The sequence below is a fragment of the Mytilus trossulus genome, chromosome 10 (genome assembly GCF_036588685.1).
Source record: "Mytilus trossulus isolate FHL-02 chromosome 10, PNRI_Mtr1.1.1.hap1, whole genome shotgun sequence".
Classification (NCBI taxonomy): Eukaryota; Metazoa; Mollusca; class Bivalvia; order Mytilida; family Mytilidae; genus Mytilus; species Mytilus trossulus.
In genome coordinates, this window is record NC_086382.1 from 47,032,186 (window position 1) to 47,049,622 (window position 17,437).

A 17,437-nucleotide genomic window follows, 5' to 3' on the forward strand; every position below is an offset into this window, starting at 1 on the left:
TTTAGATCTGAGCGTCACTGATTAGTCTTATGTAGAAAAAATGAGCATATTGCGTACTTAATTATTATCCTGGTACCATTGATAACTTTTATCAATATTTAGCTTCAAATCTTCAAAAAACTGTCCATTGTAAAAGAAATTAATAAAAAAAAGCTAATGTTTTACTGACACAAAATGTGTAAGTTTTCTTAGTGCTGGTTACAAAGTCAATGTTATATAAGGAAATGCAATCATTTCAGGTTATTTGATTAGCTCTTCTTCAGCGAAAATGTATTTTTTCAATTCTAGAAGTTGATGGAATTTTGAATAAAATTTTATAAGAAATGCATTATTCCTTTTTTATTTTTAAAACGAACAATTGAAAACAGGTGTATTTTTGTACACAAACCATACAAATGTCAATTATATATGGGTCTGTTTTTATTCAGGCTTAAAGTCATTTGAAACAAGTGAAAGTGAAAAAAGAATGTTAACCCAATTCTTCAACCAAAAAAAAGTCTTTCGTGGTCATGTAGTTGTGAAAATATGACAGAAATATACAAAACAAAAAACTGTGTGCTTGCATCATCCATTTGTGGTAAGCAATTCATAAAACACTGATAACTTGTACAAAAAATCTGTACAAATTATAATGTGTACAACATTACAACTTGTTCACATAACATATATCATAAACTTAGTCTCCTGTGCAATTCCGAATACACTTATGGCCCCATTTCCCATGTCATAACATGAGACCTTAACATCCTTCGCGACCGAGAGTGAAAATCATTTTTCAGTAAAGGACCTAACTATTGTCCCCCGTCAATTATTAATTGGAATAAGTGTCGTGATATCATCCACGACTTACTCTGTATCTACTGTTTGAAATGAGTAAAACGGGAAAAAGATGACAAAAAATCTAGGGACTCTTTTTTAATCCGGTAAAAAATAGTTGATATTCACTCTTAACAACAACCATAAAAAACCTATTTCGCGTATCAAAAATAAACTAAAAGAACTTGCCAACGAATTGGTTTTTGTCCCGGTTGATAAAGCTGCTAATAATATTACTATTGTTTGACGTAAATTTTAGATTGACGTTCTGCAAAAGGAAATCACGAATTCACCAACATTCCAACTGACTTCATTTTCAGAAAACGACATCTGTAACAAACACTAGCTTTTAGCTACTTCTTTATAAGCAGAACAAATGACAATGAAAGTCCCCAACTATGTACTGGCTTCCGAAGCTACACAACAAACCTTACAAATATAGATTTATTTCATCTTCAAGCCATTTCTCCACTACTTAATTGTCTATTCTACTTACTAGTACACTTGGTACAATAAAAAAATGATAGTAAATTGCTCAAATAAGGCCTATAAAAATTAGAGTAGAATTAATTACTTTTGGAGTGTCAAAAAATCGTTAGAAGTACTTGATAAATTGCATGCATATAATGGTGATTTTGAATCTGTTCAAAGTTTTGATTTTGCTACCCTATATATCACTTTGCCTCATATTATTATGACGCAAATTAGCAAAGACCCATCAAATCAACATTTGATCCAAAAATTTAACAATACTTTTAGATATTTAGATGATATATTGGCTCTGAATAATGACGACTTCAGTATGATTACTAAAGAAATCTATCCCGTTGAAATTACTTTAAATAAAGCTAATACTACCAATGACCCCTGCCCTTTCCTCTGTCTTGATCTTTTATCATTAACGGGAAGCTTAATACAAAAAAATATGATAAAGAGATGATTTTTCATTTCCTATCGTTAATTTTCCATTTTAAGATTGTGACGCTCCCTTGTCACCATCTTATGGTGTTTATATATCTTAACTTGTACGATGCGCTCGTGTATGTAACAACGTATTATATTTTAGCGAGTTTCAAGTTTACGCAGTTGTCTTTTAGTTGTTTCTGTGTTGGAGCATATTCGCTTGACTCTAAGTGCCTGACTGTATGGGATGCTCTTGGTAAGATGAGCAGGATGGCAACTTTTAGGGGACAAATATTGATGAGTGTCAGTAGGCTTAGAATATAAATCTGTAGATATGATGCCCTCTGTGAGCGAACTTGAAGTATCGAGGAAGGCGATTTTGGATTTAGACTTCTCATGAGTAAATTTGATACTAGGATGTATGTTGTTGGCATGAGTGATAAAAGTGTCTAAATCCTCGTCGCTTTTGTTCCATTTCATATCCACATCATCTATAAATCTAAACCAGGAAAGCGGTTTTTCGATGGAAGTTTCAAGGAGTTGTTTCTCTAATTTGCCCATAAATATGTTGGCATATGACGGAGCCATTTTGGTGCCCATGGCAGTTCCATTTACTTGCAAATAATGATCTCCATCAAAAGTAAAGTTGTTTTTCTTAAGTACCAGCGTGAGCATTTTGACCAGGCATTCAGTAGGTGGATATTTTACTGGTCTGGAATTCCAAACTTCTTTGCATGCATCGATGCCATCTGCATGTGGAATATTAGTGTAGAGGGAGGTAACATCCATGGAAACAAGAGTCGTGTCGGAGGGGAGTGGGTTTAAGGCCTGCATTTTTCTATATCTATAATTTTCAAACACACCGCAAAGACTACAAAAATATGCCAAAAATAAAAAAAGTTATTTACGATGTGAACTGGCACAACTCTAAATTCCCAAAGGTGTTGACAGTTGAGATGTTAAACAACTGCGTGGAAATACAGTCCCAATAATCAGTCCTGACCGATCTAAACTGGTATGATATTTAAAATATGACAACGGTAGGGCAGTTGTATCAGAGACTGCGTATTTAAACATCTAAAAAATATAGTAATTTGATGATAAGAAAATTGAGTAATAAATGTTTACTAAGGTTAAGTAATAGAACGTGGCTGCGTACTTACACATCCTTGCCAACTGTAATCAAAACTTATATAATTCAAAAATTCCTGAAAAGTGTAAGGGTCCAGAACGGAAGCCGTAGTAACTGGCCACAAGTGATGACAGGAAATTAGTGATGGTAGAAAAAATGAGTGACTCTTCTATGTTTTTTCATTAATGCCCTCTGGGGAAACTGTCCTCAGCTTTCTTATCCGTCACTAATTTCCTGCTCAAGTCGTATTTGACACACTTTTTCCGAAACTATTGGTTTTAACTGCTCTTCAACTAAGTACACCATTTTCAACTCCAACAACTTTGATCCACTGATGGGTCTTATGTAGACGATAAGTGTGTCTGACGTACCAAAATATAATTCAGAATTTTTAATGATTTATTGTTGCAAAATATCTCTGTGTGTAAAGCCTAACAATTATTTTGATCAATTTGTTTATCACAGTAGATTTTCAAAACTTTTGTTTGCTCTAGTTCACTTGCTACGAAAAACTCCGTATGGAATATCAGTCTAGAAAAATAATTGGTCGTAGAATGATGAAAGTGTTATAATAGTACAAATTTATGATATACTAGCACCAGCAGTAGATCTCATTTAAAAGTTACAAAAACTCTCAAAGTGTAACAAATATTTAGTTTCCGTCTTTACAGCTCGTCTTTTACCAACTCTGCTGGATCTTAAATAAATACATAATTGAAATAATAGACTAAAATACCTATCCGATCATGGTGCTTTTAAAGATGTTTTTGATACAAATGAATTACCGAAAGTATATATTGCTGGTTTATATACTTAAAACAATTAGCTGGGGAAGCTCTGGATACATAAACATATATTTATTAATTTAAGCAACATACAATTTTTTTTTGTCGTTGTTTTTGTTTATATTTGTAATATAACTTGATTTTTATATTTCTTTGTTCTCGATTATAGTTCATATATTTACACGGTAAACACAAATTAAAAATCTATTTCAACATTTTCTTGTTTTAGAAACAAATGATATAAGTATCATAATGCAAATAAAATTAATAAAAATGTGAATAATATATAAATACATGTATAATAAATGTACCTTTCTTAATACATTGTAATGCGTTATCCTTATGATACATATCAGCACAAACACAGCTATAGCCTGCACTATTTAAAGTGATCGGAACAGGGAGACACAGATGATGACAGCCACCATTATTATTCCCACATAGATTTGTACCTGGTTTAAAATAATAAAAAATTAAAAAAGATACCGAACTCCGAGGAAAATTGAAAACGGTAAATGTTCTAGAGTTTAAGGATAAAGTTCGTGTCACTGCTAAAAGCGACTGAAGAGACCTTGATAACAATATGATATCAAATTGATAACATTAATTTCTTTTTAGAAGAAACGCACTTCTGGTATACACAATTCTAATCCTGGTATCTATGATGAGTTTAAATACTGATAGAGAGATAGACAGTACATCATAAGGATGGTTCAGGAGTTTACGTAATACAAGTAACAACGCAAGCGGTGTTTGAAACATATTTTTTTGTTATCTGACAAAACGCTTTAATCCTTTATATTACCTTTTTTCTGTGTTTCTTTCGATATGATCTTCAGATTTCTCGGTGCTTTTAGCCCAGTTATAAGTGGCTTCATATCATTGCCTTTATATTTATGAACAGTGTAAACACTCTTAGCATTCCAGTTGGTCCAATATATTTGATCATCATATATTTCTATACCGAATGGTTGTGGAAATGTCTTTTGAGCAAACTGGACTATCGTAAAAACATCAGTACCATCAAATGTCGATGATTTAAGAAGTTGGAGAAAACCATCAGTCCAATATATACGTCTTCCAATGTTATCTAGTAAAATCATAGTAAATCACGTGTTCATATTTGAAATAAAAAATATCGACTTCACAACTGACGAATGAACTAACATTCTGAGTAAAATAATAACTCAGAACACAAAATTTAATGTTTACTTATGATTAAGGTAACCAGCTGAATATTGACAAGATAAGTGTTAATTCTCATCCTTACACAATACGTGTCTTCGTAAAATTTGCAAAATTTTCTGGCCAAAAATCATAAGTATAAAAGACCTATACAACCTATCCTTACAAAGAAACATCAGAGCAGAATTAAAGAAAGCCGATGAAAGTTGATGGTCCTGATCTACGAAAAGACAAACATGACATATCAAAGATATCAGAGGGGAAGAGAAAGAGAGAGAAATTGAAAGAAGTAAGGTACCAGTGGATGGCGTGGGTAGCCTTATGGGTAAGTTCACACGAAAAGGATTAAGTATGTCAAATGCGAAGTTCTAATTCTCATTTCGTAATTTTTAAATCATCATTTAACTAATTTTACGATTAGAAGCCAAACGAAAACTCTTATTTATCAAACTACTTGTTGAGTATATGTCAGGTCCTTGAAATTCATCGAATTTATTTTCAATAAATTTAATAACAGGAGTAGAACTTGGACTCTGTTTTAAGGAGAGCTATACGCAAAACATTTAAAATACAGACGAACGGAACGATGCGAAAAAAGTTTTGGACAATTTAATGCAAAAAAACCACCCACAACAAACCATTGGGTAGAAACTGGGAATATTTTTGTGCGATTGAATGCTGGGTTGTTCGCCCTCTAAGCCTTATCTTTAGTCCGCCACTAGATAATTAAGGAAGGGCGTTACTGTCTTGGCCTTATGTATTTTTTGACCGCCAGAAAATAATGAATGCCCTATTGATTCAATTGTAACTTGATCACAATTACGTCAAACCTACTTTATTTAACACTTCTTCGCTTTAATTCCAAAAGACAAAAGATGAGTTTGTTGTATGATTATGTTTATGCACACGCATTCTTATCAGCATCGACAATCTTCGGAATTGGTGTTGGAAATCAATAAGCTTTAATAAAATTTAACAGTTACATTAATGATTTTTAGGACGTAAAAGTTTTTATAAACCTTTTAATTCATTAATCATTTCAATTTCACCTCTTCCATAGCATTTTACAAATTCCCGATTTTGACTGCTTATATTTGCTTTAATGCAAATCATATTGAACAACTGTATGCAACGATTAATACTAGTACAGGTTGTGTATTCCTTTGCTTCGCTACTATACGGGTCATCGATTTTGAAAATCTCACAGTTTTAGTGGAAAGGAATATTTATATGATTATGTATAATATATCAAAGCTTAAGAACAGTTATTTCTTGCAATGGAATATCAACAGTTTTTTTTTTAATCAAAATGTATAAAAAAAAAATGTCACTCGACTCGAATACATAGTAGCCATGACCTTTGAAACGCATGGATTATTGAAATAAAACTATCAACTGTTTCTAGAGTATTGAAAACTTTTCCGAAGTTTCAGATAAGTTACGAGCCTTACAAAGTCAGTCTACCTTCGTCTGTAGTTATGATTTCTCGACAATAAGATTCACTGTCCTAACAATCTTGGCGTTACTGATATGTATTTTGTCAATCTTTGGAGTTTATCTACATTAGGTGTGATAATTTTAGATTTCCTTTAATGTGTATTCATAATTGTTCGTTAAATACCAATTTTCGTGAGTTTCGAGGGAACATGTCAACTACAAATTCAAATATTCAACGAATTACAAAATTTGTATAGGCTTTGTAAACAGACATTGGAAAAACCAAGAAATCAAATGTCCACGAATATGCAAGATTTCAGCAATCATCGAAAATTGATGCCCACGAAAATAAATTAATCCACAGTATGCAATTTCGACTGCCATGTTAAAACAGGATGTCGATTTCCCAATGCCTTAAAACAATCTCTTCTCGAAATGTTATGTGCTGAATAATAGTCTTACCGATAACAATACCATTTGGCCATCTTATTTCCTTGGTAATTATTGTGTATCGTTCGGTGCCGTCCATAGCACACCGTTCAATCTTTGGGTTGATACCCCAGTCAGTAAAGAACATTAAGCTGTAATGATATATCAGCGTATATAACAGATGCTAGTAAACAACTATAACGGTTTACTGTATTAAGACACAACTATTATTTTATTCATTTTAACTTAAGGCAACTCCTTTCAATTAAAGCATAAGCTTTCATCGATTGAATCTAGCATTTCAATCCGTTTTGTGTCTTAACTGCAAATATCCAATCTAAAGGAGTTGTGAGATAAAAGCCAATTAGACAGGAACCCTCAATATGAAACTAAGACATCTTTATGCATCAATGATTTTCATAGGACACATGCTCTATATCCTATCAAATGAGTGACTAATGAAGTCTTGTTTTAAAAAGCAAGCCGTTTTCGTAAAAAAAAACACAGATTAAAAAGACATTCAAGGCACACGACTGCTGTTCTTTGTTGCTCATTGTAACTACTGTTATACATGTAATTATTTTTTCTCCTCCAGAGATTAGATTACAACATACCCTTCTTGTGGAAGTAAAGCTATAGCCCTTGGTTCATCTAATCTAGAATTGATCAAAGTTTTCCTAAATGTTCCATCTAGATTGGACACTTGTATATGGTTCAGGCCTGCATCTGTCCAGTAAATATGGTCATATATCCAATCTACCGCCATACCATCCGGTGTATTTATATCCTCTGATATTATAGTTTTTCGTATTCCTAGCCCTGATAGCAATCCTCCAGACAAATAAGAACTGATTTAAATATAAGTGACATAACAAATATAATTTTTATTAATGTCGAGGAACATTTGCAAACGGACAGATTTTATAAGAATTTGCAGCGTACTTTGGAAAACCGTGACAAGATAATTTCCTGATGTTGAAATAGAATCGAATATTTATTGTTGACGTCCGTGCTCTCAACATATATATAAGATGGTGTGTGTTTCGCCCAATTATTGAAGTCCGTATGCTCACCTAATTGGTATTTCAAACCACATCTCCTTATTTTTGTTTTATATTATACATGTACCTGTATTAGGGCCGTTTGGGTAAGATTGACCCACTTTAAATGATACACTATAGGTGTGTATGAAGAGAATTCTTGAAATGTAAAGAAAACACAAAACAAAAAAAGAATTTATGAAAAAATAAGATCTATGACATTAATACGCTTCTGCGCATGGATACAGAATATATATTATGCCTTACACGTAAATGCCTTTTAATGAAACATCTGTCCAAAATATCAGATCTTTTTCCAAGTGGAAGTCTACTGCTACAGTATTCAGCAAGCCTGTAACATCAAGAGCGTCTGATTGAAGAGATTCTAAATCTATCCTAGAAATGCTCTGATGTTCAGCTATAATTAACTGTGCATTTTCTCCTAAAATAAATTTTTGAAATTCATCAATATTTATCATCATGACCTGTTGATTTACTGACGCAAAAAATAAACTTTTATAATAATATATTAAAACTGACAGTCACCGAATAAGGTAAACCTGCAATTCTTCTAGTGTTTTGTTTTCTTTCATTTACATGTTATCCATCCTAAAATACACAATTTAACAAGTCTGTCTTATTCCACCTCATTACCACTAACCGATAAAAAGATCAAAAATCAAATTTAATTTAGAATGAAATTCGACACAGTGTGGCTGTGGCTATTGATTGACAGATTAAATTAATCCATTGACTGGGACAATTTACATTTAAACTGTGGGGTCATCAAAGGTTTCTAAACGCCTTTAATTATAAAATAATTCGAAAGATTAAGCAGGAATAATCTTTATGTTTTGATTTAAAAAAGTGATGTAAATCAAAACATCGTGTTATTTCTGATTTTCGAATTACTTTATTTAGGTGTTGAGAACCTTTGGTGACCCCAAAGTTTGAGTGTCTTGTAAAAGTGCATAGTGAGCAGTGGTCGTTACATACAAACGTTTACCTAAATTGTCCTAGTCAATGGATGAATTTAATGTGTCAATCAATGGCCACAGCCACACTGTTTTGAATTTCATTCTATACTAAAATTATTGTTCCAACATATAGAGTTTGAAAGCAGAGAAAAAACTTTGCACCTTACAATCCCCACGACTTTATCAGATGACAATATAGAAATTAAAAGCTAGAGTAAAACTAGGGAATAGGTACTTTACTTCAATCACGGACCTGCGATGTCACGGTTGTGTTCTAGTAGACCTGACAAATTCAAATATGAAAGGTGATCATGATTTTGGTTTAAAAATACCATACGTACAACTATAATCAAACACTTACCGTGTTTTGTACAAGTTTGATTATCAGACTCGATATCATATCCATCTGGACAAGAACACGTGTACTTAACGTTTCTTTCTGACCATGGTGATGTTGGAAAACACAGATGTGAACATTCTCGGTTAAAATATCCACAAACATTGGTTCCTGTATCACAAAGAAGACATAACAATGGCATTGTATATTTCATAAAACAGAATTACCGATGCAAATAGTTTAAGGTCGTAATTATTTATAAATTAAACACTATGAAGCCAGACATATTTAGTCCTGAATGTTCTTTGTAGTGTTTTGTAGATTATTATTTGTGTTATCTGTGCTTGCTTCGTCTATTTGTAAGCGTTCTCTTGGTTTCAGCTGCCCTTTCCTTGGTGTTTGTTTTTAACTTTTAGAATCTTTTAATTTATGGACTTGGCTTTTTATCAAGGAACGGCTTAACACAAAAAAACATCCTTCTTTGAATTTACCTTCATCGGGAGCACGCAAAGCCGAATATTTGAAAGCCAAAATCAAAACAGTTGAACTACATTGTATATAATTAAAAAATGACAAAATCTTTCTGAAGCTTTTTTTTGCCTGAGGCAGTTACAACCTTAGTTTCCATATATTTCAAAATTTATAAACGTGCAAACTTAGAAAGGTTTGTTATCAATCACGTCAGTACCGAAGTTGTTTTCAAAATGAAATGATTAATAGTCGAATGAAAAAACATAGCAATTACTTTTTAAAATACTCCATGACTGCCAGATCGTAGAGAAGTTATATTAAAACACATACCCAAATCTGGCTGAACATTGCTGTCATACAATTTAATATCCATTGGTGACGTCAAGTCTCTTTGCACCGTTTCGACGTAAGATCCGTCGTATTTATTAGTTCTCAACAGCGATTTATACTCCCAATTAGTCCAGTAAACATATTGGTCATGAACAGCGATACCAAATGGATGAGGCAGATACTTGGCATTTTTAATTATTGTCTTCACATCTTTTCCTTCCAACGTTGACGATTTAATTTGAAATAAAGCTCCATCTGTCCAGTAAAGTCTTTCATCTTTGTGATCTACAGTTTAAGAATTAGATGATTGTAACATTAAAAAAATATATTTAAATAATGATTATGGTCTTTGAAAAATACCATTTAGCTTTTATAGGGACATCCAGAATATTTGTTTCTAACCAAGCGCTTTGTTAACATTACTCAGTTATGATTATTGATTGATTGATTGATTGATTGATTGATTGATATATGCTTGAAACCAATTTTCAACGCTATTGTGCTATTTCAGGGTGGTCAGGTTATATTGGTGGAGAGAGAGTGTGTGCCCGTAGAGAACTATCTACTTTCGGTGAGAATCGGAATCTACAGCACCTGACAAGCGCAGATCCAAACTCACAACCTCCGTGTCGATTCAATGGCTAGTAAAACATTAGTTCGACTAACTAGGTTTCCGAGGCCCCTATGACGATTAAAACTGTATATGAAAGGGTTTCGTATTACTATGAAAAATATATATGCTAATATTGATATTCATTTTCCTTGAAGACGTTTTAAAAAATTACAGTGGAAAAAAAGCTTTTGCAAGTAATGGTGCAGTGTTACTTCTAATCATCAGAGGTAACATGCATATTTCTAAACCAATGGCAATATTTAATCATAACATTTTAGCTAATGGCGCTTGAAAACAAAAGAATGTGTATTGAATACCTATAACAAGTCCATTAGGCCAAGCAATATCTGTCACAACTATGATCTGCCTATCCCGTCCATCTAGTCCACATCTTTCTATCCGAGGAACACTTCCCCAGTCCGAGAAGAACATTATTCTGCAACGCAAATTTAAAGGATTAGTGACGCTTATAATTTTTTCCCCTTATGTTAGTTTGGGTTAGTTTTCTTCTTGTTGAAAATTGCTTGTCAAATTGCGTCATTTTTGTTTCTTTATTATAAATTACTGTCATACAAGTGAGAGGTTTAGCGCTTTAAAACCAGGTTCAATCCATCATTTTCTACATTTGAAAACGCCTGTACCAAGTCATAAATACGACAGTTGTTGTCCATTCGTTTGATGCGTTTCATCATTTGATTTTGCCATTTGATTAGGGACTTTCCGTTTTTGATTTTCCTCAGAGTTCAGTATTTTGGGGATTTTGCTTTTTATCAAACAATCTGATTGAAACTCGCATCAAAACAGCACTTAATGATGTACTTCCCTCGAAGGGCTTTTCAGGTCACTTAACAGGAACGCTCAACGTTGAAACCTTGGATAGGAAATAGAAATCTAGTTTCTGTAAAAATAAACATGGCGAAATAGAACATATAAAATTCGGTAAACCTTTGTGTTTAAACGAACAGTTAAAGCAGACAAAGCATATATATATGCCTTGAAGTCAAGGGAATCTAGAAGTCAAATCGCGAAATAATAAGATAGTTAATACATAACCCACTGTGTTATATTGACGTACCCTCTGTTAGGATCTAGAGCGAGAGCTCTGGGTCTTTCTATTCCATAATCAATAAGTGTCCTTCTCATGCTGCCGTCTAGATTGGAGACTTGTATATGGCGGTAAACATCATCAGTCCAATACAGATGGTCGTAGATCCAATCAACGGCTATACCATCAGGTCTACCAATCTTTGTTCTTATTATGTCTTCGTTTATGTTCAGCATGTTATCTATATGCACCCTGTTTTTAATGAAAAAATATTGGAAAATAATGCTTGTTTTTAAATTTGACTATCTTGCAATATATGTATGTATTAGTTTAAATTTTTTATACCTGGTATATGAAAAATATCTTTAATGATTGATAGTTTGTTTTGATCGATTCATGGTATGCTGATTAGAGAAACTCATGTTATACGATATTACTTACGTTGCTATTTTCATTTCTAGAACATCTGTCCAGAAGATGAGTCCCATGGAATAGTGATAATCCAATGATATTGCCCTGGACAAGCCTGGAACAACACTGTTGTTTCTCCATGTGTTTATTTCAATTGAGTCAATTTGAAGTATATTAGCGTACAATAGATGTGGGTGTGCGCCTGTGAAAAAAAATAAAAAAAATAAAAACCAATTGTTCAGAGAACAATTGAAGTTCTTTCCATCTAAACAATGTATTTTGATATGAAAGTTGTGAAACAAAGTTTAAAATGTCATTTCAATCGTCAAATGATAGCTTCTAGTACGCTGATTCCAAAAAAATATGGTTTCAATACATTTTTTTTAAATAAGGGAGATAATTTGTTACTTCCGGTTTGAAAAATGTTACTTACGATTATACTTGAATATTTACTTGACACTGATTCCAAAAATATCTGGTTCTATATACTTTTATATTAATAAAGTACAAAAAAAGCTTCTTCCAGTTTACAAAAGGTCACTTCCGGTTGTTTTTTTTCAAGGTTAAATGGTTTGATACCTTTTTACAAAAGTTTCATAGCTTTATCATGCATACATATAAAATAAAAGCAAAGGTCAAAATCTAGAACGTCACATTAAGCTATGACCTTGAGATCAATTTCAAGGTCATGAACTAAGGACCTCAAATCAAAAGACCATAGGTCTTAATTATATTTGGTTAATGAGTTTTTTTGATTGAGTTAAGTCTGCCAAATGATATTTTATCGTGTGTTTTTCTATGTTGTGATGTTATGCTATTGTTTCAGAAAAAGGGAGAAGGTTTGGATCCATTAAAACGTTTAATCCCGCTGCAAATGTTTGCACCTGTCCTAAGTCAGGAATCTGATGTACAGTAGTTGTCGTTTGTTTATGTAATATATACGTGTTTCTCGTTTTGTTTATATAGATTAGACCGTTGGTTTTCCCGTTTGAATGGTTTTACACTAGTAATTTTGGAGCCCTTTATAGCTTGTTGTTCGGTGCCAAGGCTCCGTGTTGAAGGCCGTAATTTAACCTATAATGGTTTACTTTTTAAATTGTTACTTTGATGGAGAGTTGTCTCATTGGCACTCACACCACATCTTCCTATATCTATATATATATCACCAAACACGTATTTTTAAATACAAGAGGGAAGAAAACTCCCTTTTACGTTCAACGTACCCTTGCAATAAAAATTTATGTTTTACGATATGTCGCAACTAACAATTTAGTAAAAATAATTTGTTGATATCTTATACGGTCTTTGGATATAAGTGAAAATAAGCCAAATTCAAATATTAGAATATGACCTTGACCTTTGACAATGATCTAATTTTCATTCTTTTGGACCAATGACCTCAAATAAAAAATCCTAGGTCTCTATCACTTATGGTTTATAAGATAGAAATGCATATCACTTATGTCAGATGCATAGGGGGAAATAACTCTCATATGGAGCGGTCATATTGCTTCGGTCAAAATAGGACAAATCATGCAAAGGATATAACGAGCAATTTTGTAAAATAAATTTGTCGTTATCTTTTACGGTTGCGAAGGAGTTGAGAACACAAGGAAAACAGTGTTTGAGGAGATAACTCCTACAAAGAAAAGTATTCGCTTACGCAGGGTAAATTTCAAAAGCGCATAAACTGTTCGATATCATATACCAAATATCTAAGCGACATATTGCGAAACAAATGTTTATCGCAAGAACAAAATTAGGCGGAAGAAAAAAAAATAATCAGAAGAAAAACAATAGGTCTTTCCACAGAAAAGTGGAAAGACCTAATAAGCTATGAATTTTTCAATAACCTAAAAATCACCTCTGTTCTACAAATAAGACTTAGTGAAGAGATGGTATTACAAACTATTTCATTAACGGCCGGCACTATAGGGTTTAGGAGGGTGTCTAGTGGACTGGCTGGAGCATAGGGCTCATTCACAGTGCAACTCGTCGCAAATTGCTTGGAACGTCAATAAGTATTTTCAAATGCCTATTTTAGATGTAAAGATCTGTTTTCGTTGATTTAAACTTGGTTACCTATTTTTTTTAATTAAATGAACGGGTTTCATGTGTGACTAAGCTATCTATGAAACGAAGTGAAAATGTCTGTGCCATGTCAGGAATATGACAGTTATCCATTCGTCTGAGATTTCGTGTTTGAGATGTTGATTTTGACATTTGATTAGGGAATTTCCGTTTAGAATTTTCCTCGGAGTTCGGTATTTTTGGGATTTTGCTTTTTACATCATATTAACATATAATATGTTTGTCTAACCACAACTGAAAGAGTACTCCCTGACATTCAAAATTCATTGTATTATTTAGTTATCTATATAGTTTACTTAAAAAAATAATATGTTCATATTATAAACTTTCATATTGAAATCGTTTTTTTTTTAATATTATAATTAACAAGAATCAATTGTATTATTTGTTTTATAATCACAAAGACGTTCCTTAAAAAATTAAAACTTCGGAAGTTGCTTGTTAATGTTAACTATCTTGCATTTTGTGGTTACGGTAGTTAACTGAATCTAAATGTTTTCATCTCTTGATTTGTTTGGTTTCTGTCATAGTCACGTTTATTACATATTTAGAAATAAGAAAGCGCGTTATGAGTGACAATGTAACAACTCTCAACCCAAGTCACAATGTGTAAAGAGTATACAAATAAAGGTCAAGTACGGCCCTCACAGCGGCTCACATCGAACTGCAAGCTTTAAATGGAGCCACAGTGACTAGTGTTAAACCAATGAAAAACGAGAAACGAGAAACACTGATGAACCACATCTACAAACGACAAACAATGAGCACTATGTATTTTTATTCATATTCCCTTGCAGTTCTTTATAAATATGTGAATAATGAGACGTGGTATGATTTCAAATGGGGCCACTATTCACCGGAGCGAAATGTAGAAATGTCCGCAATTATAGATAAATGCAATGCCTTCAACAATGGCTTAAACCAATAACATACTTGTACTATATTGTTATGCGTTTCTTTTCTACATTGGCTAGAGGTATAGGGGGGGTCTCGTAATTATTTAACCCCATCGCAATTTTGCGCCTGTCCCAAGTTAGGAGCCTCTGGCCTTTGTTAGTATTGTTTGATATTTAATTTTAGTTTCTTGTGTATAATTCGTAGTTTAGTATGACGTTCCCTGTTATCACTGAACTAGTATACATATTTTTTAAGGGGTCAGCTGAAGAACGCCTCCGAGTGCGATTACATTGAAGACCCATTGATGACCTTCGGCTGTTGTCTGCTCTATGACCGGGTTGTTGTCGCTTTGACACACACTCCCCATTTCCTTTCTCAATTTTATAATATACCTATGTACGTACAGTAGTCCAAATGTAAAAGGTTAATACATAACAAAATGTGAAACAAACAAAACTATAGACAACACATATTACAGACAGTACACATGACTTTGGTCATAATTGTAAGCGCTCAATACCGAATATCCTGACACAGTGGTGTAACAAAAGCGCAATAGAAAGATGTGTAAAACTCGATGGGAATGTCTCACAATCTGGGTTATAAGAATGGCACTAAAAACGAAAACAACAAACATAAATACAAAAGACTGTGACAGTTAGTTATGGTCAAGCATTACTCATATTTACTGAAACTAGTTCAAAGCCAATAACAACTAATAGATAAATTCTAGTCTGCCAGGCTCCTGTACCAATCAGAAGACGTCCAATAGATTCAGGTAAAGGTGTTACTAAAGCTACGAGAAAAGCATGACCTTTTCCAACGCAAAAATATAACTACATGCTTATGGTTTTTTTTAAATCTAAGTTAATCTATATGATTTAAAGTTTTCTAGGGGCCAGGTGACGCCCACCTCGGGCTGCAGAATTTTGTAAAGACCCATTGGCTGTCGTCGGCTGTTTTGTGCTCTTTAGTTTTGTTAACTTTTTGATACATTCAAAACTTCTCTTCCTAATAGTATGCTATTGGGAATGTGTAGGACAATAGTTACGTTTGCGTACTTGATAGATAACAAATGTCATGTTTTTATGTTGATTCACCAAAAACAAAATCAAAGTACAATGTAAATATCGATAATAAAAGATATCTAAAAAGTTTAAATGCGACGTTGAATTGATATCCTGTAAAAAATAAGTTTATTCCAACGATCGATGAGTTTACCTGAATTATATTTTGATTTTAAATTTGTTAAAAATAATATTTAACAAACTAAAAATTTCTAAAATCGAAAGTATTGACTTAAAACTTGCTCAAAACGGTGTAACAGTAGTTTGTGTATTACAACAGTTTAACATACCATCAAATAATGTTGATACTTGTAAAAGTAAACCACTAAAACACAGAAAAATTATGATTTTTCTATCTGCTGTTTTCATGTTACCTATAACATGTAAGTCTGCAATGTCAATTGAACTTCTGAGTCTAGTCTGAGTAATATATGATTCACGAAATATTTGTACTTTCGATCTTGGTCATAGGAAACGTATAGATATTTGGAATTTCATAAAGTTAAGAAATAACTTCAAGCAAGCATTTAAAATACATGTATATCTTTATTTGAATTAATTAGAGCAAAGAGAGATTTTAAAAAACAATTGGAAATTCTGTATTTTAAATAGAAGCTATGCAATAATGGTGATAAATATATATATTGGCTTTACATTGATTTTTTAAAAACTGGCATTACTTCTCTGTATTCCTTTCTTGATTGCCGGTCTATTTAATTCATGTTTAATTCTACTGCGGTAATGTAGGACAGTCATGGCAAATTTACCATGTTTACATTCAAAACTAGAATTGTATTTAGATTATTTTCTTCAAAAAACAGTTGAAACTGTTTCTGTTTGCCAAGGGAAATAATGGGACTACTCACTATCTAAATAGAAAATAGGAAGTTATACATTTATTCAAGTGTCATTTTTTTCTTATTTACAACATTTGCACCGACTTCGAGTAATGTTTGTATTTCAAATCAAGTTACATTTTATTTTGTTCACTTTGAATATATGAACAAACTGAGTGAGACATTTTTTAGAATGGAATTTGAAAAGTTCACCAGTAATTTTGTATATTTTCAACAAGTATATAATTTTAAGAAAAGGATTTTTTTGTAGAAAAAGAAAGTTGATTATGGATAACACTGAAAATAAGTTTCATTAACTTTTATGAGTCATTCTGACCTATAAGGCTGCACGGACAATTTAGTTCATTTGATAATTAAAATAATACAAATGAGTTGCAGTCAAATATTCCATAATTTTACTGCTGGTGAACGTTTCGTCTCCGGGCTTGTCACCAGCTCAGTAGTCAGTACTTCGGTGTTGACATGAATATAAATGATATGGTCATTTCATAAACATTTCATGATTTCAAAAGTATGGATATTTCGAGAAACTAAGGATTTTCTTATCCCATGTATAGATTACCTTAGCCGTATTTGGCATATTGGTTTGGAATATTGGGTCCTCATATGTCCTT

At 32.6% G+C, this 17,437-nt stretch overlaps 2 protein-coding genes across 2 annotated transcripts; both read right to left on the bottom strand.

Moving 5' to 3' along the window:
• Window positions 1–1,878: 1,878 nt before the first annotated feature.
• LOC134687946 (uncharacterized) lies at window positions 1,879–2,553 on the bottom strand. Its single transcript, XM_063548409.1, has one exon. It carries the CDS (start codon window positions 2,551–2,553, stop codon window positions 1,879–1,881), a length of 675 nt encoding a protein of 224 aa, XP_063404479.1.
• A 683-nt stretch (window positions 2,554–3,236) lies between these two features.
• LOC134687493 (low-density lipoprotein receptor-related protein 4-like) lies at window positions 3,237–16,380 on the bottom strand. The gene is made up of 12 exons (XM_063547851.1): window positions 16,257–16,380; window positions 11,942–12,113; window positions 11,531–11,752; window positions 10,773–10,891; window positions 9,843–10,127; window positions 9,066–9,212; window positions 7,995–8,169; window positions 7,302–7,535; window positions 6,721–6,839; window positions 4,442–4,726; window positions 3,948–4,088; window positions 3,237–3,548 (listed from the first exon to the last, which is right to left on the bottom strand). The coding sequence occupies exons 1-12, from the start codon at window positions 16,333–16,335 to the stop codon at window positions 3,517–3,519; spliced, it is 2,010 nt and encodes a 669-aa protein (XP_063403921.1). The 5' UTR covers window positions 16,336–16,380; the 3' UTR covers window positions 3,237–3,516.
• Between the last annotated feature and the right edge of the window lie 1,057 nt (window positions 16,381–17,437).

Excerpts from the sequence above, each read along its gene's own strand:
- LOC134687946 (XM_063548409.1), bottom strand. The coding sequence starts at position 2,553 with ATGCAGGCCTTAAACCCACTCCCCTCCGACACGACTCTTGTTTCCATG.
- LOC134687493 (XM_063547851.1), bottom strand. The coding sequence starts at position 16,335 with ATGAAAACAGCAGATAGAAAAATCATAATTTTTCTGTGTTTTAGTGGT. Across the intron at positions 8,170-9,065 it reads TCAAACTTGTACAAAACACG|GAGAAAATGCACAGTTAATT; the intron begins GTAAGTGTTTGA and ends AATTTATTTTAG. Across the intron at positions 7,536-7,994 it reads TCATTAAAAGGCATTTACGT|TTCTTATTTGTCTGGAGGAT; the intron begins GTAAGGCATAAT and ends TATTTAAATCAG.